The following is a 26,934-nucleotide window of genomic DNA, read 5'->3' as shown; positions in this document are numbered from 1 at the left end:
GAGTACTAGTGCTGATGTAACAAAAATACCGCAAGCAGGTGGCTTTAAGGAATGGAAGTTTATTTCCTCACAGTTCAGGAGGCTAGAAGTCCAAGTTCAGAATGTGGCTTTAAGGGCAGGTTCTTTGTATCAGCCTCTAGTGGCCTGCAACCCTTGGTGTTCCTGGGCCTGTAGCTTCATCTGCCTCCATCTTCATCAGATAGTACCTGTCTTCCCCTCTGTCTGTGCTCCCTTATCTCTGCCTGTGCTGCTCCTTATAATCCAGAAGTGTGAGGTTTAGAACACACCCTACACTGATATCCATTGCTATCCAGTTGATTCTGATTCAGTGATCCTACAGGACAAAGTAGAACTGCTCCATAGGGTTTCCAGGGAGTGACTGGTGGATTCGAACTGCTGACCTTTTGGTTAGCAACCTGAGCTCTTAACCACTGTGCCACCGGGGCTCCATTACACTGGTTGGGCCTTATTAACATTAATATAACAAGCCTTATTTCCAGATAGGATTACCTCTATAGGTATGCATTTCTCACTGGCTTCAGTAAAATTATTGTCATTTTGCATTTTGAATGGAGGTAAAGTTACAATTATCAGTTGAATCAAGATGAAGGTTGAAAAAAGTGACTGTAACCTCTACCCGTGGACAAGAGGCCCAGGAGCAGCTGGCTGATAATAATTAAAAACAATTCTTATCAATAATGCTAAGCCTGTCCTTCAAATTGAGGCTTTACGAACCAGGATTTCAGAGGCTAGGGTTTTGTGCAGCCACTGAAGGATCATTCACCCCTCTCAGGCTCACATTTATTTCCAAAATAATCAACAAAGAAAAAATAAATAAATAAAGCAGAGATTCTTGTGCAATGACGAGGCATTAAATCCTTAAACTTAATACCTTTTTTTTTTTTTAAGCCAGAATTACTTTAAAGCCTATTAAGGTGCAAAACAGTCACTAAAAAGGGCTGGAGAAGAAGTGTAACCATTTCTAATGCTACTGCAAGATTCCTTATCTGCTTGAAGAAACACAAAGGAAACAGTTATTGGGATCCATTTTCATTTCTGCACTAAGGAAAAGTATCTAAGCCACAGATAGTGCACACCTTTCTAAACCATGAATTTTACTATCCAGAGAGTTCTCAATCAGTTCTGGAGTCTTGTGGGCAGATTCCATCCAGAGGGTGAGGACACAAGGGCCAGGTGTGCCTTTACACCTGTTCTCTGTCCTTGGGCACAATTGAGTGTCCTCGCTCCAAACAATGGCAGTTGACCCACCTGGCTTGTTTAATGGGACCGATTCCTATTGGCTCCCATAAATCATCCTCCACGATGCACTACACACCGTTTTCCTGTTCTGTGACCATCACGTTTTGACTTCTTTAACTCATTTACTTTGGAGTTTTTATGACATTGTCCTCTTCAAACAGCTAAGAAATTTTGCTGGAGCGTTAGGAATTGTTACTTTTTTGCCAGCTTTATTTAGTGTTGATTAATTTTTTGTACATCTTAATGGTCTTTCAAGTAATTCTGCTTTAAAAAAAAAATTGGTATTAAAGTTAAGAATTTAATTTCTGGTCATCGTACATGACTGCTTGTAAAATTTACCCTTTACTGATTATTTTGGGAAAAAATTTACTTTTTTTTCTCTTTTTGGTGTTCGTATTTCCATTTAACCTTAGCACTGGTAGAAGAGAGAGTAGAAAAACAGGAATCAAAAGTATATTGATACTCTTAAAAAAGCATGGTTGTACTGCTTTTCTACATCATTTATCAAGTTGTCTCCCCTTTTTTCTGTGACACTGCCTCATCTTATGTTCAGAACAGAAATGTATCATGGTGAGTTTAGATATAGTAAGATCATTCCATAATGGTTTTTGTGAAATTATGATAAACTACTTGAATTTAGAGAAAAATGTTTCATATATATTTTCATTTTTCTCTCAATTTTAGGTATTTTAAATAAGTGTTTAAAACAGTGATCTGAACTTAGAGTTAGTTTTTTTTTTTTAAATAATAAAGCTTAGTGTTTTATTTTTAGATAGTATTTCATAAATGTTTAAGATACGGAGTATATAAAACTGTTTTTCCCAAGAAAAAGATTGGTGAAGAGGAATATTTCAGCCTTATATCAGTCTGAATTATTGTGGAGGTACGATTAGACTGTCTCTTTCTGAGAGGGGTAGTTTAGAGGGTGTCAAGTTCAAGTTCTAGCTCTGCTGCCTACTAGCTGTGTGCCTATGTCCATAATGGCGGTAATAGTGGTGGCTGTTTAGGGTTGCTGTGAAGAATGAATGAGATAACCCATGTAAACCTCTCAGAACAGTGCCTGGCACATAGTTAGCTCAGTACTTGCTAGCTATTACTTATGGAATGAATTAAGGATCAATTGGGCTATAAAAATCATAATATTAAAGAAGATAATGAATACAGTCTAAAATCTCTACCTTCTCCCGGTATTAGAAATTGTGCTACTTGTAGGCCTATTGACGAGAAAGCTAGTAGAAGCTAACAATCACTTAAGTATCTAAATTTGTTTAAATACATTGAGTTCCTTCCAACTTCAGGTGATGTTGAGAAGAGGAGGAAGGGTTTCATGGAAAGAAAAAGGTACCTGCAATCTAGGCTGCATTGAAGTAGGTTTGGTGGTGGGCTTTGGTTAGCTGGTTGTTAGTTGCACCCAAGTCAGCCCCTGACCCAAGGTGACTCCATGCACAAGGGAATGAAATGCTGCCAGACCCTGTGCCATTGCCACAATTGTTTGTGGATTGAAACGTTGTGCTTCATAGGGTTTTCATTGACTGATTTTTGAAAGACTGCCAGGCTTTAATCTGGAAGCTCCATGAAACCCGTTCAGCATCATAACCTGTTGCCTGTCAAGTCAATTTTGACTCCTAGCGATCCTATAGGACGGAGTAGAACTGTCCCATAGGATTTCCAGTTAGTGGCTGGTGGTCTTGAACCGTGGATCTTTTGGTTAGCAGCTGAACGCAGCTAAATGCTTAACCACTGTGCCACCAGGGCTGAATTCGGTATCATAGCAACATGCAGCCCACCACTAACAGACAGAGAGGGGCATAAAACTTGGGGCAGATGCCGCAGGGGCTGTGCCAGAAAAAAGTTGGTGTTAGGTTCCATGAAGTCCATTTTGACTTATAGCAACCGCATGTGATGGAGTAGAACTGCCTGCCCCATAGGGATTTGAAGGCTGTAATCTTTCAGAAAAAAGTTGTTGTTGATAGGTCCCATGGATTGATATTGACTCATAGCACCCCCACGTGACAGAGTAGAACTACCTGCCCTGTAGGGTTTTGAAGGCAGTAGCCTTAATGGGAGCAGATTCCCAGGTTTTTCTTCTCTAGAGCCACTGGGTGGGTTTGAACTGCCAACCTTTTGGTTAGCAACCAAATGCTTAACTGTTGTGCTACTGGGGCCTACTATAAAATGCATTTGCTGGGGTCTTGCTGAATTATATCAAAATGCGAAGAGACCTGTCTGTCCAGTCATTCATTCAGCATTTCCTAAGAACCTACTAAATGTCAGGGAAGAAAGGGAGGAATACAAAAGATATGGTCCTTGTATTTGAAAACCCACAGGCTCCAGTACAGTGTGAGGGACTCTTATTAAGTACAAATGGGGTCACCATGGTTTAGAGTTGACTTGAAGGCAACTGGTTTTTTTGAGGACACAGCCCAGTGAGGGAACTAACTCTTTAAGGTTATCAGGGGAAGTTTCATCTCAAATGTAAGCAGTACCATTTGGGCAAGGGGAAACACTTCTCACTTTGAGCTGCCTTTGCAAAGCCTAGGAACGTGAAGGAGCTTGCAGTGGCCAGAGAATTATGGACACTGTTAATTCATTAGTTTGGTTCAGGTTATGAAAGGCTATCTTTGCTGTTCTGGGAATCTGGATTGGCTTTTGGACAGTGGGGCTCTTTTCCAAAAGTGGTGGCTTCCCTAGAGAAATTCTCATTACCACTATTGTGAATATTTGTAATCTATTTTTTTGAGCTATATATATATAAAACAAGGTTATAATTAAGCAAGTATTCACAGTAACTCTATGGGGCAGGTCTACTGTGTCCTATAGGGTTGCTATGGATTGGAATCGACTGGATGGCGATGGGTTTGGTTCGGTTTTGGTAATTAAGCTAAATTTTTATCGAAATTTTATCACAGTAGACCCTAGAAGTGTTCCTCCCTCAGAGTCGTGATGAACAGAGAAAAATAAAAATATAAGTTTTTAACTCTAAATTTAGCCTCGTTATGTGCTTTGTTCATAAAGATCAGTTTAGTGTGAGTGGGAAACCAAGTCTACCCTTTTACCACTAATTTTAGTATTTATTCCCTAATTCTATTAGGATTTTTTTTATTAGTATATATTTTATTAAGGGCTGAGACTGTTTCTATAGGTGGCCAACTTCTTAATAATATGAATTTATCTAACAAGAGTGATGATTACTACGATCACATCAAGGCATTTTAGAATTGGAAGACACCGTGAAGCTCAGTGGTCCCAGTTCCTATCGAATGCACAATTCCCTTTTGTTATATCCTTTGCAGGAAAAACGAAACAAAGCAAAAAACAAACAAATGAAAAAAGCCAAAAAGCAAATACATAGCCTCTGCTTGAATATATGTGGGATAAGGAGTTGAGAATCCCCCAGGAAAGATCATCCCGCTTCTTCCTTGGAAAGGCACTCCTTATAATCTACACTTTCTCAGGAGTTACATTCATTGATCCCATGTCTGCCTTCTGGAGATTCAGTAGGCATAATTCTGTGTGTACCTGATGACCCTTTAAATATGTCAAGACTGATAGTCCTCCTTTTTCTGTCCCCTTAACAGTTATCTTTAAACTTCAGAAACTCCTCTAGTTTATTCGGTAGGACTTTAGTTTTTACAACTTGCCTGCTCTGCTCCGAAGCTACAGGAGTCTGTTAGTCATTTCAGTTAGCACATTCCATCAGCGTGTTATTTCATTTACATTTTGGAAAAATACTGTTTTTAATGCAGTGTGAAATTGGGCACATAAAACATGAGATTGGGATATGAGTTTATCAGGGACAGAATTCGCCTATAATTTAGGGAGTGCGTATTCCACGAGAGTTTAGTTACATGGCACCACGGTTTACACTGAGTTAGGTTTGCAATCCAGTTCTTCTCTAGAACAGTTTAAACATTGCGATATCAGTGAAACATTTTAAAACATTATTGAAACTTCTTTTTTAGACTTCTAATAGTTACAGCTCTGAGCCTTTAATTCAGTTAAGGTCAGGAGTTGTGGGATGAGAATTGAACTTTGTTGATTTTCAAACTTCTGGTTTTGCCTTTGGGGAGAAATCAGGCCGACCCTTTCTCACACTTGGGTTTTTTCTCCAGCTAATTCGAAATTCCCATCTCCCCACAATGCCACGGGGGCATATGTAGGCCGTTTGGGACAGTGCCAGTGCGTGGATAATTTTAGGACCCCAGTTCCTCTGGTGTTTCTGCTGTATGGTGAACTCCTGACAGACACTAGGATCTGCGTCATGGAACGTTTTATCCTTGTGTGTATTCTGGTTGATGCGGCACAGGTTTTGAGTCTAGAGTTTAGTTTCCAGTAATCATCATCTGAGTAAGCATATGGAAAATTGCTTTTGAACGTCAGGTAACAAAAGGTATAAGCATCTTTTGATTTGCAATGCTTGAATTCTCTTGAATGTCATTTCATTCTTTCTTAAGATACAGGATGAGGCATGACACCCCACCGTCTTATTGTTGGTTATGAGCTTTGTAACCTGAGCCTTGTTTTTGTTTTTCTCAAAAGGCGTTTAAACAGAAATCACCTTCAGCTGTTTCCTGAGTTGCTGTTTCTTGGGACTTCTAAGCTATACAGGCTGTAAGTAGACACACATAGTTATTGTTGCTTTGGGTCATACCTTATGTTTTATTAAATGTAGTTTGGATCGGTTTCCTTATGCTTTCTTGGAATCTATTCACTAATGGATTGATGGATTAAAAAAAAATTGCTTTTTTTTTTTCTAAAGAAACATATGATTGGATTTGTAGTGGTTATAATTGCTTATTTTATTTGGTTAGCATTTAGTGGTTTATGTCCGTGTCATTGTAATTGTATCGTTATTACTGGTTCATGTGATGGTGATGAGATCGACCTTACTTTTTTGTGGAAAGTTTCGATGAAGTTCTGAAAGGAAGAATTGCTACTGTATTTCCTCAAGAGGAAGTTGGCAGTGTTTTCTTGTAAAGTTGGGGTTCTGTAATGTCAGCTGTTTCGATATTGTTTCTGCACTTGAGTTGTAGTGTTTATTAGTCTGGAAATATTGTTATATGATATTTAAAGAGGGCTGTAAATTTCCTTTTCGGTGTTTTCTTTTCATGCCAGAATTCCAGACTGCAATATGAATGATTTGTAAGGCGAGGTTTTCATGTCAAATACGTCATAGGCTGTAAAGGAAGTTGTTCTTTGAAAGGAGCATAATGTGAATGTTAGTTAGAATCAGCTTTTCCCTCCCTGGAATGCTTATTTGTTGACCTAATGCGTAGTAGGGAATATACATTCCGAAAGGTTTTAAAATTAGATTTTCGGGTCTATAAATGGTTTTGTACAGATGGGAGATAAAGCTAAAACATGTTGGAAAAAAATACATAACAGTGGTTATTGGTGTTTATAGATGTTGAGAAAAAAACTATAGGGATGTAGAGAGAACATTTTTAGAGTGGCCCCCACCTGGACGGTGGAGAAAGCCTCATATGGTTGGGTTTGTAGGGAAAGTTAGCATACTGCTTTTTCTGAACTTGACTTTGAAGTCAAGACTTTGTAGCCTGCTAGTTCAATGTTGGAAACCCTGGTGGCATAATGGTTAAGTGCTACAGCTGCTAACCAAAAGGTCAGCAGTTTGAATCCACCAGGTTCTCCTTGGAAACCCTGTGGGGCCGTTCTACTCTGTCCTGTAGGGTTACTATGAGTCAGAATTGACTTGGCGGCAGTGGGTTTTTATGGGTTAGTTCAATATTGCTGTTGCCAATTCCAGAAGTAGGAAGACTTTATGCTCTCCAACCCCTCATAGCCAACATCTCTGTTAGGTCCTGACTGAACTTACTGTAGAGAAAACTTTCTCAGTAGGTGAAGAGGGCGCGACTGCTAGCTGGCACATTACGTCTTCTCTCTGGAGCCTGACCTGCCTGACATTGTTCCTCTAAGGACAGCCAAAGTCACCTAGAAGTATTTCTCCTCTTTGTGTTCCTTGCTGGTAAATTGGCCCAACTTAAGTACATTGAAAACAAAACAAAAAAAATGTTCTGAAGGGAAGAACTCTTTTTAACAAGAATTCTCTGGAGACTATTTTTACCAAGGAAATAGGTTGTAAGCCCCTGTAAAGATTATATTGTGTACTGTATATAAATTGATACTTATTTAAATATTTGAGCTCAGTTTCTTGGAAGGGCCACAGAGATGGTTTGAATAGTATTTTACTTTCTGATTTCAGTTTTGGCCATCAAGGGGGTTTTCAAAAATCGACTTCAAGGCTCGTATATGATGAGTGCTATTAAGCTATTTATTAGTGTGTATATTTTTATATATAAATACAGTGCACAGCAGCTTAAGAAATTCTCTGCCTTCTATGTAGCTGTAAAGATAGAATTTAAACTGAATGACTCCTCTGAATTTGAAATTATTAGGCTGCGGAGAGGGAAGTGTAGGAATTAATTTCCATTGTATCTCTAAGAAAGAAGAATGTTTGATTTTTCGTCCAGCAGCACGTAGATTAATTCTCCTGGGGTTTTCAGGTGGTCTAATTCACTGCAGAATCCCCCATTGGAAAATTATATTTTATTTGACATTTTACCCTCTTTGACAATATCATATAGTAGACAACGGGATTTTTCTCTTTGATTTTGCTAGGATTTTATAACCCTGAAGCTGCTATGTGAAGGAAGGAGACTTGAAATCTTTAAGAAAAAAAAGGAAAGACACAGAACCCATATGTAATGCAAGACTTTTTAATTAATTAAAGGCATGTCATTACACAAAGGGGAAAATGGACAGCTACAAAGTGTGTTCAGCTTTATTATGCGCCTGCTTGGCTGAAAGGATTTCCTCTGGGGAGCAGTGGGAGATAAAGTTGTGTTTGTTAGGTGGAACTGTTTACAAGGGGGACTTGCATAGTCTGATAGTTGTGAAGTTGTTGCTTGGTGACTTAGTATTTAATATTGACAGAGGTTTCCCGTTAGCTTGGGATTTGACACTGACAGACACTGGCGGTAGCTAAAAACATAGAGGTGTGATTTTTATCTGCATCCTCAAGTCAAGAATTTTCTTTTGAGTTGAGGAACTATCGTCTTGCCTGAATTACACTTAGCGGACTGCTAACAGGATATTTCCCTTAAAGAGGTTATGTTTATAAGCTAAAGAGACCACTTTTTGTGATGGCGATAACTAAATTGAGGGCAATCATTAAGAGTCTTTTACTAAATGAATGAGCAAAGGCTTGTGAAGCTGATGGCCTGGCTAGTGTAATTTCTGAGAGGAAGGCTGCGGTTTCAAATTCTCTTCATGTAAGACAGGTCCCTAGTAGTTCACCTGACAAATAAGAATGTTCTAGAAGATGAAAAAATGTGCACAAGCCTATATGCATTAAAAGGATATTTTAAAAGACATAAGTGACAAAGCAGTGGTTATAGGGTTTTTGATAGGTAAAGGGGAAAAAATGTTGAGATAGGGAAAGTTATTTGACTGGTTATTGCGTGTAATTATTAAGGGATCTGTAATTGTATCCACTATTTAATGTAGTAGAACCGTATGTATCTAGAATTCTTGCAAGAAGCAAAAAATTCTAAATTGTTTTCTTTTGTGAATTTTGCATAATGCCAATTAATGTGTCCACTTATTTCTTTTTTGACGTATGATATCTTTTATCCTTATACTGTTTTTTGCTAATATATCACCAATGAAGAAGTTTGCCAGTTCAATGTATAGTTCATGTCCTGATGTTTGAATTTATCATTGTTTGCTTAGATTAAAGCTAGTCTGATGTACTGGACATGATGGAGATTTTCTTTGAGTTTTTATAACGAATAATTACCATTTGACTCTTGGCTGAAAATGAGATGCCAGGTGAAGAAGCACACATGCTTTTCTGCAGACTCTAAATACAATATAAAAGAAAAGGAGGGTACACTGTATATGAATTATGATTCGACACGGTTGGTTGCTGCTAGCGGCCAAATATGCTTTTCCTTTGCTGTCTGATCCAATTTCTCTTTGGACGGGTTGAGAGAGCACTCCATGTTCAGGTCAAGATGTTTGCTCAGAAATAGTAGTACAGTTGCAGCTGTGTTTGTTGGAGCTGGAGACTAGTTTAAATAGCATTACCATTTATCCAGTCCATTAACAGAACTCTGTAAAATAATACTAACTCTGCATAAACTACAGGACAGTGTAATAAAATTACAAGCACTTGTTGACAGATGGAAAGTGTAAGTAAAGGATGTGATAGGTTGGAGTTTAAAGGAGACGGCACAACATTTCCTTAACTTATGTAGAGACTTTACCCCCCCTCTTTGCTCTTTCTCAAAAACTCAGGTTGAATCTTTCTTATGTAGCTAAGAGTGGAGAGGAGCCCTGGTGGCACAGCAGTTAAGAGCTCTGGCTGCTAATCAGAAGGTCAGCAGTTCAAATCTACCAGCTGCTCCTTGGAAACCTTATGGGGTGGCTCTACTCTGTCTTGTTGGGTCAGTCACTCTGAGTTGAAATCGACTTGATGGCAACAGGTTTGTTTGTCTTTTGAAGAGTGGGGAGCATGATTTTCAGAGCAAGCTGGAGCTGATTAATTTAAAAAGAGATTGCAGTGCATTTGAAATAATTATGACTGATGTTTATGAATATCTATTGATATTTATGGGTAGCTTATGCAAATCTTCCTGATAAATGTATCCTGAAACCTGATTTACCTCGCAGTGATTTACACTTTCCTACTTGAGTCTGAGTTTGCAACTACTAATCCAGGCTTGTTAGAGAGGAATTTCATTGGTCATACTGCGGTTAGGCATTTGGTTATAAATATTTGTTTTGTGGTTTTCAGTTTATTTTTTGAGTATTATTATATTTACCCAGACTTCTAACATGAGCTTAAGTATCCCAGACACTTTGCGGAAAGTTATTTTTCTCTTATATCAGCCACAATAAAACAAAGAAGCAAACAAAAGCTATGTATGTTCTAGTGATTGATTTTCCTTACTTTTTTAAATAAAAACTTTTTAATTTCACTTTCAAAAGTGGCATTTATTATTCCCCAGTGAGCTTTAGAGCTACTAAACTATCTAACGTTATAAATAGTACTTTTAAAGCCAAGAACTTTTTGATGGCCTAATGACTCCTTAATCTGAGACAGACTTTTACTTTCTAATTTGATCGATCAGGCTACAATTCTTTTGCTGTCAAATTCTTTTGATGTGAGATCCTGAGAATTATTTTTCTATAGCCAAAATAATTTAGATCTTTTTGAGGAAAACTTAAAAAAATTTTTTTTATTAAGGTAAACAATTTGCTGTGCTTAATGGCACTAGTTTTTTTTTTTTAATATACAATTAAGTTGTTTTTATTTCTCTCCCCCACCCTCATAGAAGGAGCCTTCATTTTTCTTCTTGATTATCAGGGCAACACATGGTCATTGTGAAACGATTTAGATAACTGAGAAAAATAGGAGGAAGTAGAAAATACTCATTGTGGTACCACTCCAATATAGCTACTATAATCCTTGTCAATTTTTATTTATCTTAGTTTTCTTTTTCTATAATTATGTATCTAAATGCTGGTATACATGTATCACAAAAACTTTTTTTTTTTTAATACACCCCCAGGGCCCAGAATAAGGCTTGACCTTTAGAAAGCACACTCAGTAAGTGTTTGATGTATTGAATTAAATCTCTGTTGGGTTCAGGGTTGGTAACTCGAATGAGCAAATAGTAACTCCGGGAAGGCATTATGAATAATGGAGAACCAAATTAAATTTAAAGGATAACCCGGCTAATTAAATGTTTGTTCCCAGTAGGTTCTCTAAACATTGAAGGGTTTGGTAGACACAGCATGATCAAAATGATTTATTTTTCACCTAAGCAAAATAGACCTTAATTTGATATAATACTGTACATCTGTAAAACTAACACCCCCTCCCCCCCGCTCAACAGTTCTCTTAGACTCCTAGGATTCTTGTAGGCAAGAGTAAAAGCAGAACACGGCAGTGGAGCAGTGTAGAAATTCCTCTTGAATTAATTTCTGCCAGCTCTGATTAAACTGTGGGCTACTAGAGGCGTCAGGTGCCTTAGTTTCCCGCTTCATTTTACTCTTGGCCGGTTTGGCCCCTGCCACAATAAATCCGACAGTGGTAGTGCAGGACTTTTAGGTTACAGTTGCCAGGGTGACCGTCGTCCAGCCAGATTGGCATCATCACTCATCTAGTGAGCTGCCATGATAGCTAACGCTCACTGCCATTGCGAGCCTGCTGCGGAGCTTCGCCTGAGGAGGATGAAGCGCTTCAGAAGTGTGTCCTGTCTGGGTTTTAATTTGGTGGAAGAATACTCATACTTTGCTAAGGTTGATTCATTTGTTTTCGGAGATTGTCTCTTTATCTCTGAAAAGAAAGAACCAAAAAGAGAGAAAAAACTTAGTAAAGTGCTAACCTTCGGTGATTAAAACACCAAGTCCTAGTCCTTTAAAATAGTCCTTTAGGACGTATTAATCCTGGGTTTTCATTTTATTATTACTGGGTTGTAGGGACTCTGTTTTTGCCACTTAAAAAAATAAAACGGAGGTATAGGAGGAATATTTAATTAGAAAGATTACCTTTACACAAGCAAGTGGGTAGACAAAAGACTTGATATTTGGGTATCTGGATACACTTCAGAGTAACCGTTACCACTTGCCGTGAAACAGAAGTCCAAGTCATTGAAGGGGACCTAGTTTTGATTTTGTTTTTTAAATCGACACACACTCTTGTGTTTCAGAGGCGTTAAATCCAATGCAGAGTAAGATTGTATTTGAGATTTTGCCAGGCCTGGTGTTGATAGTTTTCGCTTCAAAGAAATCACTAGTAGACTTGTTGCTGGACAAAGCCAGAAATTGGCAGGTTTCAGCTGTTGCCAACAAGCAGGGCAGGCTCTCTGAGTGTGAAATATACAGCATAGTTGTTGCATAGGATAAGAAAGTGCAAAAAGATCTTTCCCATTCAATGTACTTATTTAAATAGTTGCTTTGCCAAATGTAAATGTTTCTTTCCCCGCCAAGTTCTCATAGTATGCCATAGTAAGTTCTCATAGTATGGAGAATATTGTGATAGTTGCTGGGTATAGAAGATGGTATAATATGGTGACCCCGCTATTTATGGATCACAACCATTGTTAATACCTGACTTGTAATATGTAAATTAAAACCTTTTGAGTTTATCAAAGCCCAGGGAAGCAGCAGTTAGGAAATCAAAAGACGTATTGCATTGGGCAAACCTGCTGCAAAAACACCTCTTTAAAGTGTTAAACACAGATGTCATCTTGAGGACTAAGGTGCACCTGACCCAAGCTGTGGTATTTTCAGTCACTTCATGCATGCAAAAGCTAGACACTGAATATGGGAGACCGAAGAAGAATTGTTGTCTTTGAATTATGGTGTTGGTGAAGAATATCAAATATACCATGGACTGCCGGAAGAATGAACAAATCTGTCTTGGAAGAAGTACAGCCGGAATGCTTCTTAGAAGCAAGGGTGGTGAGACTTCCTCTCATGTACTTTGGACATGTTATCAGGAGGGTCCAGTCCCTGGAGAAAGACATCATGCTTGGTAGAGGATCAGTGAAAAAGAAGAAGACCCTCAATGAGATGGATTGACACAGTGGCTGCAACAATGAGCTCAAACATAGCAACAATTGTGAGCATGGTGCAGGACCAGGCAGCGTTTCCTTCTGTGGTACTTAGGGTCACTAGGAGTCAGAACTAACTTCAAGGCACCTAACAATAGCAAGAACAATATTGAGTTTATTAAGAATGATTGTGTTTTCCCACACTTCCCACAAAGTGTATGGTTTTCACGTCAAAAAGATAGCGTTGTATACACATCATAAGGGAATGTTATAAAATTTTTCTGTGAACCATAAAATTGGCACTGCAATCTCAATATTATAATTCTGGAACTGAAGTTTACATCTGTATTATTTCTAGGAATTAGGAGTTCATAGGATAATAGTCATATTTAAGTAATTTTAATATATTCATAATAGGTTAAAAGACACTAAAATCATTTCATTTTATCATATGGGAAGGGGCATGAAATGCAAGTGTTTAAATGTCTATAGGTGTTAGTGGCTCTTTGTTTTTGGAAGTCATATGATGCCTCTGGAGTCAAATTCCCTTATATTTTCAGTGGGGATGCTCCTAATACTTTCTGGCTTACATTGTGAGCCATAAGCTAGATTCCGTATTCAAGAGAACATTGCAGAAAGAGAGAGCAAGAGTGGATACACAACTTGAAGAATGTAAACAGTATCATTGAATTGTACATGTAGACTTTGTTCAAATGGTATATCCCTTGCTGTGTGTATTTTCACAAACATAAAATAAACCTAAAAAAGAAAATATTGCCGTCTTTCAGTGTGATAGAAATTGTTTCTATTAATATCATGCTCTCTTTGCAAAATTTGATGAAAATAATAGTGCCACTGATGCCCCTGCAGCTTGCCCACAGTGAGCAAATTCACTTGCATTGGTCCTCTGTGTAATAATACATAAATGTCGCCAGAGTTACTATTTTGCAGATGACTTAAAACGTGCATTCGCGCCATTTTTTTCCCCTTCTTGGCCACAACAACTACATTAGGGCCAGGGTACTCTTAATGAGATCTCTTCACCCTCTGCCAGTTGATGATTCATGTAGTTTTAAAATTCCTATGTAAAATAAATGAGGGTTAGATGCAAAGATCCTGTGACTTGAGAAGTATCTATGTTAGTCATGTATTTCGATTGTTGTTTTAATGATGTTTTTCTGATGAACAAATAAAAAAAAATACAGCAATTAAAAAGTTAATAGAAAATGCTGAGTGAGCTCCATAAACTATAGGCAGACTATAGGTAAGACTGTTCTGAAGGTTATTCACATATTAATATAAGTTACTAAAGAACATCTTTTTCACTTTAGTAAAATGTTCATTTTTAAAACAACATAAGCTAATTAACCTGTTGCTCTTTTATAAATATGATTTTACCTGTGGAATATTCTGCCATCTGTAAGTGAGCTGCAGACATAATTCTGGCTGTGTTTTTAGACTACAAATTACGTCAGAGTGCAGTATAAATGGGAGTCTTTGAACGGGTTGGTTTAATCCATTAATATTTGATAATGAAATAGGTTTGAGCCAGAAGCTATTTTGAGTTTCTCTTTTTGGTCCTAGCTCCTGTGCTTCTTGTAAGTACATAAGCATTGCAGTTAGGTGAATGTGAGGTCTGTGCCCTTCATTATATGTTATCTATAACCAAGTTAACGGCCACAGTGATCCAATCACTAAGTTCTTTTTGGAAGGGTAACCTTGAAATACTCAGTAAATCGTGATATAAGAAACCTTTGGGCAGAAGTTACAAAGGAAACTAAATCCTAGAAAAGGAAGCAATGGAAAGTAACATGACATGCCATTGGCAACACTTGTGGTCTAGGGTACATCTTGGTGTGAAATGTCATTAAGAGAACATCTGTGCCTCTTGAAACGGCCTGCAAATGAACGTGTACAGTTAAGTATGGCAACTTGATTTAAGTGTTTAAAAAAAAAAAGAAAAAGCATTAAAGAAAAGAGAAATAAATAAGTCTGGACACAGAATGGGAAAAGATAGCTTTGCCCCATCATGATAGGTTTCTTCTACTAGTGAAAGATTAAAGCTTGAAGTATGTGAATAGCTGAGAACAACACAGAGAAAGGTTGATTGCTTCCCCTTCAACAGTTCCAATTGATTGAAAAAAAAAAAAAAAAAGCCTAATTTAAAGTTCTGTTTGTTCTCTGTCTTAAACCACCAGAATTCGCTTTTAGGACCGGAGGAATGCTCTGGAAGAAAAAGAATCCGAGGATAAAAAGTCATTGGGGGCCAACAATTGTTCCTAATCCTCACAAAATGCTGGAGAAATTAAATTTATTCTTTATTGCTCAAAGTGTTACCTAGGTCACTGGGCTATGGGAAAATTGGACTGGAAGTCGAGTAGGCGCAAGCTTTGTTTTGTGTCTAGATGCTTAACCTTAGACACAACAAGGCATCTTAGAGTGTGGTGGGAACTTGGTTCAGAGCATTAGCACCAAGACTTTTATTACCCCGGATTTATAATAGGCTGTGCTGTCAGGAGACGAAAATGGTGTGTTTACATTTCAGTGTTAAATGATCATTTAATTAACACCTAAGAAAAAAAAAAGAAAAAAAAAACTTGTGAAATTCTTAGCAGCTTTTATTGTTGGTTTCTTGGGAGGTTTTAATATCCAAGTTTCATTGAGATTTCTTTTTGTAAGTAGAGACACAAAAGACATTATAAACTTTTTAAGGAAGACAAACAGTTTAACCTTGACCTCCCCCTTTTTTTTCCCTGAAATATTCATTTAAATCTGGCGTGCTCATTTAAAAGGTTTCTAGACGAATATATTAAAATACTTTTTAATTGAACACTTTTATTTTGTGTACACATTTAATATCTAAATATTATTTAAATTACGTTCTAATGTTTTCACTGTAAAACATGTGAAATTACCAATTAGTTCATCTGTAGAAGTTAAACGTATTTAGAACACTGATTATCCACGTTTTACATCTTGTAAATTACCACTGTAATTATGTTGTTTTAATAATCTGGCTCAAAGTAGGGGATCATAGGTAAAGAGCCCTGTGGGGAAGCAGGTACGTTATTGTTATTGTTGTTGTCGTCCTTATTGTTGTTATAACTTAGCTGGAGACAGTTTCCACCATAGGAGTCATGAGTTTTATATATAGAAAATAGGAGGAGTAATGCCATTAATGTAACAATTCAAATTCTCTTCATTAATGACTAAAAGATTAGATGTTGTCAAGTACCTTAATTTATTTTTGATCTTTTGTGAAAGAGTTAACTAAAAAGGGATGATGCAGAGTGATAACATTTGAAAAATACAATCTGTGCTGTCAAGAGCAGCTGCATACTCGATAACACTTCAAAGATATTTTTTCTAAAAGTATGATTAGAATTTATATCTATGTCTTTTCTCATTCTATCTGGATATGCAACATCATTTTTCAGATGTCTTAGAGTATTTACCAAGTTATCCTGCTGTTAAAGTAAAATCTTTCTCAACTTTTCCACGAAAAAACGCACTGTAACAGTGTAGTTTTTCTATTTAAGGACATTTTTATTCATACTAAAACAAAAAAATTTTATCCCTTAATTTTTTTTTAAGTTTAAATTCAGATGCCTTTTCTACCATGCCTCAGGAGAAAGCCTACTTTCTATATTGCACATGGTAAAAGAGTGCAAGGCGGATTGAGTGTTATTAAAATCTCTTAATAGAAAACCCTCCTTTGAAGCAAGAGTTATATTCTTATTCACAAAATACTGCTGAGCTAATGCAGGCACTTGGTAGAATATTATATGTTCTCCGTACTTCTATCAGGTTACGGTTTTTCTCCAAAACTTTCCTTTTTTTTTTTTTGTTAGCGTATAAAAGCTCGGCATTTAATAGACTAGACAACCAGTGTATTCCAAATTACATAGTTCTTTATGCCAACCGGTATTCCAGGCAACCAGGTGTCGGAGGTGCGTGTGTGTGGTTGGGGGCAGTGGAAAGTGAGGACTAGAGGAACGTAAATAATTTAGAGAAACATAAATATTCAAAAATAAGTATTTAGAGAAATTGTAGGAAATTCCATTTACTGAAGGTAAATTTAGTGCATTAATGCTAAGTCAGTGCTATGCTCTTATATTTAGAAAGTCAGTGTTAAAATTTCATGCGTTAGTTTTTATGATCTTGGACTAGAATTGAAAGGAAAGAAGATTCTAAGGCTTTATTTTCAAAGAAAACAATCTGCAGATTTGTCTCTTTCTGAAAAAAAAGAAATAACTGTTGTGAATGCAATATGCTGCTACAAATGCGTGATAGTTGTTTCGCTGAAGCAGTTGAATGTATTATGATTGCAAGATGTATAAAAATTCTCTGTATCTTAACCTAAACTTGCAGTGACTAGATTAGTTGACTTTCACTTGCCTTTTGCATCAAACTCTGTCACTTTCAAGAGCCACCATAATCTTGTTCTGCCTTACCTCTTTAAGCTTATGATTGCATAGGGCGCCCTGTCAAGCCATCTCTGCGTATATGCCAGTACTCCAGCCAAGCACATTTTCTTGTTTCTCCTGGGACATCCTAAGTTCATTTCTGTACTCTTTCCTCATCTCCTAGTTACAGTATCATAGTTTATGTCACCTCCTTTACCAAGTCATTCTCAAATCCTTCAGTTATCAGCTAAAAAAAATGACTGTTCATTATAATGTTGTGGTTAACAGGACAGTTGTTTGAATTACTTCATGTGTAACCTTGGGAAAATCACTCAGTTAGCCTCTCTGTGCCTCAGTTTCCCTTTGGTTAAAATGGGGTAATAATATAATTTACCTCCTGGAAGAATTGCATTACTTAGAATGATTCCTGGCCTATAGTAAGTGTTCTGTTAGTGTTAAGGAGCCCTGGTGGTGCAACAGTTAAGCGCTTGGTTGCTAACCAAAACACTGGCAGTTTGAACCCACCCAGTGGCTTCAGGGGAGAAGAGACCTGGTGATCTGCTTCTGTAAAGATTACAGCCTAGAGAAATCTGTGGGGCAATTTTGCTGTGTCACATGGGGTCACTACAAGTCAGAGTCAACGGTACCCAACAACAACAACATGTTAGTGTTAGCTATTATTATCGTTGTTATTATTAACATGGTTGCTGTTATTATTTTTTACTTCACATAATTTATTATCACATATTCTCTAATTATAAAAATGTGTATTAACTTTGCTAAGACTCCTGTTTTACATTTGTCTTAGTTTTTGACATGTAGAATCTAGCCTAGTGCAGGTTGGTTAGCAAATACTTTTTTCCAAATGGTTGATAGAGATTAAGGCTGAAGAAAACATTAACAGTAGATTGAATTTGGAATAAGATATGTTGTGGCGTGAACACGACATTGGATCAGAAGTCAGAAGACCTACTGTTACAATCTGAGCTCTGCTGATCACTTAGCTGCAGGAGCTTAGCAAAGTTAATTGATCTCCGAGGATCTTTGACTGATAAAAGCATATACTGGTTAAATAAGAGAGGGACCATATCTAATGGGTTCACCATCAAATCACCAGGATTTAACACAGCGTCTCCCAGTCTCTGGGGGATGCTAAAAAACAATTCATGGAAGGGAAGAAACTTGAAATATTTGTAAAGTTCATCCTGGCTCTTTTCCAAAAATTGATAGAGAAATCTTTATAGGATTTGCAAGAATTATAATGGGATTATTCATGATAATAAGCCAGGAATTAGATCCTTAGGTTGTAGATGAGTGCTTTTGAGATCCTTCTCTCCTATTAGTAATTTAAAACATAAGGACAGTTTCTTTGCTAGGTAAATATAGCCTGCTTAGAATTTGCATGGCTGTGATTTACTTACTGTTAAATGTGTATTGTTTAAAGTGCGGTTAAAAAAAAAAAAACAATAAAAGAAGATTAAAGCAGATTTGATGGTTACCCACTATTAAGTGGTCACCTTGATACTTGGTAATCCTTCAGTATTAGTTAAGTGGTGTCCATCTGACGTAGTATCAGTGATCACTTGCCTCTCAGACACGGCTAATGGTAGCGTAAAGAAATGAGTTAAAAATCAAACAAAGCAAACCAAGGGAGAATGATGGAGTTGGTTGATGCAGGTTTTTATGTGCATACTTGTTAGCATCATCTTTTGGCTCTAAGAGGCAGGGATCCACACTTTTGTAACTCTTTCCAGTACATACCTTGTGCATGCATACTGGGCAATTAATTTTCCCAACCTTTGGAGGTGAACAGAATGTACAGAACTTTCAGTACGCTGAAGGCAGCTGAAATCTGGAGCCTGTTTCTAAAAGGCTAGCTTTCAGAGTTGATGTGGTTTTCCTTTTCTCTATTTAAGGGGAAAGAATTCCACACCTAATGAATAGTTTCAAGGAAAAGTTGTTAATCAGGTACTCCAAGTGACCACCCTGGATTCTCCTTTCATTCCACGGGAACGTGATGCAATGAGAAAGCAGCATAGTTAACATTTGATAAAAGGAAATACCTTTTTTCCTCTCTCCACCCACCATGTAATCCCCTGGAATTTAGTTGACGTGGGAAATTACTGCAGCAAAGAGTGTGCTTGAAAAAGCAAAGTTGTACGAACAAGAATAACGCTTGTAGGTACAATAATTGTGTTAGAAATTACTCAGTGTATCAATCATGTTTCAGGGCATGAGGTTTCACCTAAGGGGGTCTAGAAAGACTTTTTTTTTTCCTTTATTCTTGTCAATCTCAGTGAAGCCTTGCACAGCTGACAGAACCATTTTATCAGCATTACCTTTTGTTCTTGTCTGACTTGTCAGGTGTCGTTCTCTTGCCAAGGATGGGCTACTAGATCAAAATCAACGAAGAACTTGACAAATATGACAGAAGGGCAGAAAAGAACTGTAAATATAGTTGAATTTTGTTAAAATGGGCAAACGTTACTCTTCAGCTCCTTCCCAATTAGAAGCCACACGTTCATTTAAGGAGGGAACAGTGATTTAAAATACCACCACAGCAGTTCACTAGACTGCTATATTTTTGAAATTAACTGACGTGGAGCTGAGGAACACTATTCGAATGTACGCGACCAAGGTTTGATAGAGGCTTAGTTATTTTCCAACAATGTTAATACCTCCAATCGTCAGTATGAATCTGTCCCAGGGTTACTACTCCGCTTGCATTTTTAGAATTTAGTTTTAGATTTTTAAGCATCGCTCTTCTTCCTAATTCTCCGGTGTATACTATCCTAGTACCTTGCAGTTATTGATATGCTAGCTATTTTGTATTGTGTTGTCTTTCAAAGCAGAGATTCCAAACGTGTGTTCTCCAGTGATCCAAAGAAATATATTGTCCGGTCACATGCATTGGGGAAATAATGAAAACTATATCCCTTTGGGGACTGTAGTGTACACTGACAGATGAATTTTCCGGACATCCTGCAGTTAAGAAATCTGTGTCACTTTTACACATTTATTTCCCAGAGTTATTTTACTACGCAACCTGCCCCCACTCCCGCTTCCCCAGTTACACCAATTAATTAATTCAGGTTGCCAGAGCAGTCTCTAGGAAAGTCTGTTCCAAAGAATTATTATTTTTTATTAATTCTGATTGAAAGTTTAAAATAGAGACTATTTTGAACATAAAAGGTTGAGGTGTATTATTTTTCTTATACCAATATGGTCAAGTGCATATTTTTAGAATGAATTGGCCTGATAAATCTGGTCTCGTCAGCCCAAACTTTGAAGGAGAATTTAGCATTCTGTGGTTACCTGCAGGCAGAGAGAAACTCATAGTATCGGAACCACAATTTCTGCTTAATCTTGCCTTTTCTTTTGCAAGAATTTCAGTAATTTAGTACCAGTATTGGAGGCCCTGGGTGGTACAGTTTAGTGCTAGACTACTAGCTGGAACATTGGCGGTTCTAACCCACTGAGATGCGTCATGGAAGACAGACCTGGAGATTTGCTTCCAAAAGGTCACAGCTGGGTCACCATAAGTCAGAATCAACTCAAGACAACTAAAAAACAATAGCATCATCCAGAAACCAAAATAAATCTTGAGTTGGTTAAGGAAAAATACGCAAATATTTGCCAACATCTTTTAAAGTTTTTTATTATTATTTTCTGTTTCTTGGCTGAATTTTTTTTTTTTCCTTTCCAAATTTGGAATGAGAAGCCTAGCTGTTCAGAGACACATTACTAGCAGCTTGTTCTTTCCTCCTTACTCCTCTTTTCCTCTAATTTCTCTGTGTCCTTAGTCCTGCTTCTGGGATGTGGAAATCCCACCTGGCTTTGCCACTAACCAGTCATTGCTTTACTCTCTCTCGGCAGGAACTGTTACCATTCAGAGGGTGGAGCCACATTTCTTGGGGAGTGGTGCCCCTTCCCTGGTGTTGCTGTGCAATGCTGAACAATAGACACCTTCCAGGGTGCAGATATTTTTCACTTTTTTTTAAAATATGGTCAGTCTGCAAACCAATTACTCTCACCTGTGGATTAAAGGAGTTCCTGGGTGGTGCGAATGGTTAATGTGCTTGGCTGCTATCCGAAACATTGAAGATTGGAGTCTACCCAGAGGTACCTCGGGAGAAAGTCCTGGCAATCTACTTCTGAAAATCAGCCAATTGAAAACCCTATGGAACACAGATCTACTCCGATACACATGGGGTCACCATAAGTCGGAGTCAGCTCGATGACAACTAATAACTGATATGGAATTAAAAATATGCTGGTTGGACTAAGTCCTATCAAAAATATTCAAATCTTATATTATGGTTACTAGTTTAGTAGAAGGTCCCCTCCATAGGTTGTACACTCTTTGGAGCCTTGGGCATACTCTTTTCTGCTCACCATAGATCCATACTCACATGTAGTGGTGCTCAAATACTCAGAGGCTGACAGAAAAGTGCAGGGCGTATAAAGGATTGACACGGTCATCTTTCCTGGTAAATGAGCTACAGAAAACATTTGAAGCTTTATCTTTTTGATGTTTTTGCAGTTGTTCTTCCTTGATAGATAGTGTCTGAGTTAAAATAAAGTTATCAGTCAGTAAACTTGTTCAATCAGTATATTTAAGCATTTATACATAGGTGGCTTTCTGTACAGATTTCCTCACCAAGGTATTATCTATTCTGTCTTTAAAGCCTGGAGAAAAGGCTGTCCACAATATCTTTTGTATTATTTATCAGATCTTTCCTACTGTTTTTACGTGAGAGAGAGAGACAGAGGATTTGTTGTTTGCTTTAGTTTTATTTGCAAATAAAACACTATTGCCACAAAAGGATTACCCAATTGAAATTGCTTGAAATGGTGGGAAGTAACTAAGGCAAATGGTTTATTCTCATCATTTTGTGTCTTTAGATGAGTTGCTAAGGCCCAATATACATCATTTAGTGTGCTTCCCCAATTCTTTGCCATTCTGGAACATGCGCTTGTGACATTTTTATTACGCATTTGTGTTTGGTCACTGTATTAAATCCAGCAATTTATTCCTTTCCACTTAAATTGTCTTCTCTGTCCAAGGGGTGGAGAATTCACAGTGCCTGCACATATAAGACCATTATCTTATCTTAGCAAATCCAGCCATACAGAGACAGTGAATCATGACAGCTGAGCTGTGAAATACTGAACTGCATCGTGAAGGGGAAGTTAGTAGGACTGAGTCAGTGATGAGGTCGGTGGTGCAGGGGCACTCGGTGGTGGTCAGCCCAGCAGCAGCAGCGAGGGTCAGCCACACGTAGCCGAACTTGGCCTGAAACAACACTTAGCAGACAGGCTGAAGTTTGCATCGAGAGGGAAATTGGCTTTGTCCACGATCTTGATTTACGTGTAGTTTACAGAAGCGACTCAGGAGACCATACCGTCCATTGTTACAGTTTTCTTGTGCCAAATCAAAGTACCTCTTTTGAATGAAATAAGCACAGTAATACTTTGTGTGTATTGTTGGAGGCAGGCTATGGAACAAACACGTAGCATCTTTGGTGCATTACTCTGAATACAGCCTTTAATCCATGAAGAGCAATATTTCCTGATTGGGAGAAGAGGCGGGGGTGATGATGGGGGTGATGGAGTAGTTGTATAAAAAAAAAATTTTTTTTTTATAGCTCTCGTAAAAAACAAAAACACAGTTGCTGTTAATTCCAACTCATAGTGACCTCATGTGTGTCAGAGTAGAGCTGTGCTCCGTAGGGCTTTCAGTGGCTGATTTTTCAGAAGTAGATTGCCAGGCCTTTCTTCCGAGGCACCACTGGGTGGACTTGGAACCTCCTGCCTTTAGGTTAGCAGCAGGACGCACTAAATGTTCGCATTCTCCATAGCTCTCGTAGATTGAGTCAGTGACCCCAGTGCATTACTCATAGTGATAGTTTCTCATTTGATCTTCAACCACATGCAGGATGAGGAAACTGAGACCCAAAGAAATGCAGAAATTTGCCCAGAGTCACAGAGCATGAGCAGCAAGCTGGAATTTTAATGCCGTCCAGATCTACTCCTCCTCACTGTGTGTATTAATCTGGTCAGGGAAAAGATTTTCTTTTAATTAGGTCAAAATGTTACAAAATGTTATAATCCTTGTAATTTAAATCCTCACCTTGTTTTACGTATTGTTAATATTGGCATCTGCATAGGCGCTTATCACCTTAGCGTGCTTGTCACAGTCTCTCCCACTATCTCACCACTTACCTAAACTTGAACCTCACTGTCACTCTTGATTTTTCCTTTGCCCTTATCCCCACAATTAAGTTCTGTTGATTTTACCTCCAGAGACTCACATCCATCCATCTGCTCTTTTACACTTTTTTTTTTTAGCTTATTTCCTAACTAGGCTCCCAGGTTCCAGGATTTCTCCATTTGCACCATCCTCTTCTGATGGCCAGAGGTTAGAGTATAGCTTAGATGGTATTCTTTCCTATTCAAAAAGCATGTTGTGTATTGGCGCTGTTGGTACAAACAATTAAACACTTGCTGCTGACTGAAGGTTGGCGGTTCGAACCCACCCAGTAGCTCCTCAGAAGAAAGACCTGATGACCTGCTTTTTTAAAGATGATAACCCAGAAAACCCTATGAGGCGGGTCTCCTCTGTCACATGAGGTTGCTATGAGACCGAATTGACCTGATGGCACCCAAAGATGACAACTTGCTGATGCAGAGGTTTAGATTTAACAAAATATTTTTGCATACGTTGCATTCAAAGAAGTGTGATGTATACATATCATTCCTTGATTTTATAAATAAGATGAGATAGCTGTGGCTTAAAATGGTTAATTGAATTACTGCCTCACGAATATAGGGCTAGTAAATGATAGAGCCCTTCTTTTCCTATAAGCCTTTACTAATGGCCAGTTGCCATAGTTTAAACTCCTACCTTGACCTTCAAGCTCCCCGCGTGGCTGTGAGTTACCATTCTTATTTCCTGGCGTGTGTGTGTGTGTGTGTGTTTTCACCACATTCCTGTACTTGAGTTACACAAGTAAGTTAGCCACTCTTGAGCTTCTGGACATTTGCTTCTCTTAGTTCTCCTGCCTTCTTCACCAGGAAGGTGTCTGTTCACTGCCCATGACCCAGATCATGCCTCCTCCTTTATGAAGCCCTACTTGATTTCCCGGAGGAAAAATATGACTCCATGTATTCTTTTTTGTATTCAGTGCCTCAGGCAAACAGTGCCATCCACTTTTGGCCTTGAACACTAGCACAGTGTTCCCTCTTCCCTGAAGAATTTCTTCTCATCCACTGCCTGTCAGAATACATTCCCTTTTTTGCTAGCACTTATGCCTTCTATTGAGGGCAGTGGTGATTAGCGGTAGAATTCTGGCCTTCCGTGCAGCAGACACGGGTTCCATTCCCGGAGAATGGACCTCGGGCCCAGCCACCACCTGTGTGTCAGTGGAGGCTTGCATGTTACTACACTGAACAGGTGTCAGTGGAGGTTCCAGACTAAGATAACTAGAAAGAAAGGCCTGGCAACCTATTTACAAAAATTAGCCAGTGAAAACCCTATGGATTTCAACGATCTGATCTGCAGCTGATCAGAGGGATGGCGCAGGACTGCGAAGGCAGTGTTTTGTTCTACTGTGCATGGCATCACCATGAGGTGGAGGCCTGATTGATGACAGCCAACAACAACAACAAAAACAACAGGCCTTGTATCACAAGAGAATGTTACAACAGGAGTCACTATCACCTGTGTCCTGGCTCGTACTTGGGACTTATTTGTTCACTCAATGATCTTAAGACTGTTGTTGTTATTAGGTGCTGTCGATTCTATTGTTTAATGCGCTCCGACCCAGTGTGACAGAGTAGAACTGCACCATAGAGTGTTCTAGGTTGTAATCTTTATGGGAGCAGGTTGACAGGTCTTTGTCCCGTGGAGCTGCTGGATGGGTTCGAACCACCAAGCTTTCAGTTAGCAGCCAAGTGCTTAACTGTTGCACCACCAAGTTTCCTTACTTGAAGACTATACATAATGAATTCAGATATGTCCTTCTTTAGGGAAGCTTTTTCGGAGGGTTTGTTCAGAGCCAATTTCCTGGGCAGCTTTGCCTCTCGACACCTTTATCCCTCCATTAGTTTAATGTAACAGCTGTCTTACATCATAGTTGAGTTTGACCCCATGTCTCCTGCTAGCACTCAAGCTCCTGGTGGCAGATTCTAAGTCTTTTTCATTTTTATGCTTCCCACAGTACTTAACATAGAGCTAACCACGTAATAGAGACTCAGTAAATGCCTGTTGAATAGATTTAGTAGGGGCGTTGCATTCTTTCCCAACATGCCAACTGGTCTGTCATTGAAGCAGAAAACATGCTTCTGAAAACAAAACAGAAAACAACTTTAGGAACCCTGTATCTGGCTTTTAAATAGTTGGTATTTGAAAAGCGTGTCTATGTGTGCAGAGTGTTCGTTTGGTGCAGTTTCCAGGTAAACGATCCTTGTTGTGATGGTTTTCCATCACGTTTATTATGGGAACATATTATATTAATTAATCTTGGAAACTAAGAGGCACATTTTCGAGAAATGATAAGTGAGTCACTGCGTGTGGTAAAGAGAGCCAAGTCTTTGTAGGCAGGCTGATGGGGTTCAAATTGTAGTTTCAGCGGTGTGCTGAGTGAGGAAAGGCCTCCTTTCCTTACCTGTTCAGGGAGGATAATATAGTGCTTAAGAGTCACTGTGAAGACTGAATGAGTTGGTGTCAGGGAAGTGCTTACGCTTAGTAAATCCTCTGTAAGTCCTCACTATTGTGTTGTTGTTAGAAACACTGACATTCAGTGAGCCCATGTGCTCTACATATGTGCTTGTGAATGAGAACATTTCTCTTTAATTTACGAATGATGATGATGCCAGGATGATGACATCTATACCCAGAATAATTTTTCATGACACTCGGCTTATTGTGGATGACTGAAAAAACCCGTCAGTTTTAACGTATTGTTTCCTTTACTTTAGCAACAAGACATATTGCATTTAAGTATGCATAATAGATGGATGTGGTTAATGGGTTTGTGATATGCTCTCAGTTGCAAATAAGTGAACCCTGTCTGAATCTGGCTTCCACAGTGAGGTAGATTATTATCTCAGCGCAGGGAGTTCAGAGGGAAGTCAAGCCACATGGTTTCATCTCTTCCCATCTTTTCCTTTCTCCACCCTCAGTGTCAGCTTGTCTTGAAGCTTTCCTTCTGGCCTTCTCATGGCCATCGGTGCTAACCAGGACTTCATGTTTTCTTGTTTGTATTCAGCAGGAGAGAGAGACAGAGAAAGAGGGGAGAGAAAGGAAGAGAGGCAGGGAGAGAGATGAGGGGCAGCTAGTGTGACCTACAGAGGTACAAATCTGTTTCAGAAGTACAGCCAGAGTGCTCCCTGGACACAGGGTGGTGAGGATGGCGCAGGACCCAGAAGAGCTTCGTTCTGTTGTACATAGGGTCGCTATGAGCCAGAATTGACTCAATGGTACCTAACAACAACAGCACTATATATGCCAGGTGCTGGGCAGGCATTAGAGAAAGAATGAAGAGTCAAAAACTCGACCTCTGTTTTCAAGACGTTCTAATGAAGACAGGGCATTAATATAACAATCATACAAATACTCAAAACCCCAAAACCAAACCCGTTGCCGTCAAGTCAATTCTGACTCATAGTGACCCTACAGGAGA

At 38.5% G+C, this 26,934-nt stretch overlaps 1 protein-coding gene across 2 annotated transcripts in view; it reads left to right on the top strand.

Annotated features, from left to right (window-relative positions):
• SLIT2 (slit guidance ligand 2) overlaps positions 1–26,934 on the top strand; it is a 417,531-nt gene that overhangs the window by 10,864 nt on the left and 379,733 nt on the right. For both annotated transcript variants that reach the window (XM_049886437.1, XM_049886436.1), the window contains exon 4: positions 5,800–5,871. In XM_049886437.1, the coding sequence (XP_049742394.1) occupies positions 5,800–5,871 (72 nt within the window). The remainder of the gene's footprint in view (positions 1–5,799; positions 5,872–26,934) is intronic.

This window comes from Elephas maximus, chromosome 5, assembly GCF_024166365.1.
Source record: "Elephas maximus indicus isolate mEleMax1 chromosome 5, mEleMax1 primary haplotype, whole genome shotgun sequence".
In the NCBI taxonomy this organism is placed as follows: domain Eukaryota; kingdom Metazoa; phylum Chordata; class Mammalia; order Proboscidea; family Elephantidae; genus Elephas; species Elephas maximus.
This window is presented reverse-complemented; position numbering and strand designations above follow the sequence as displayed.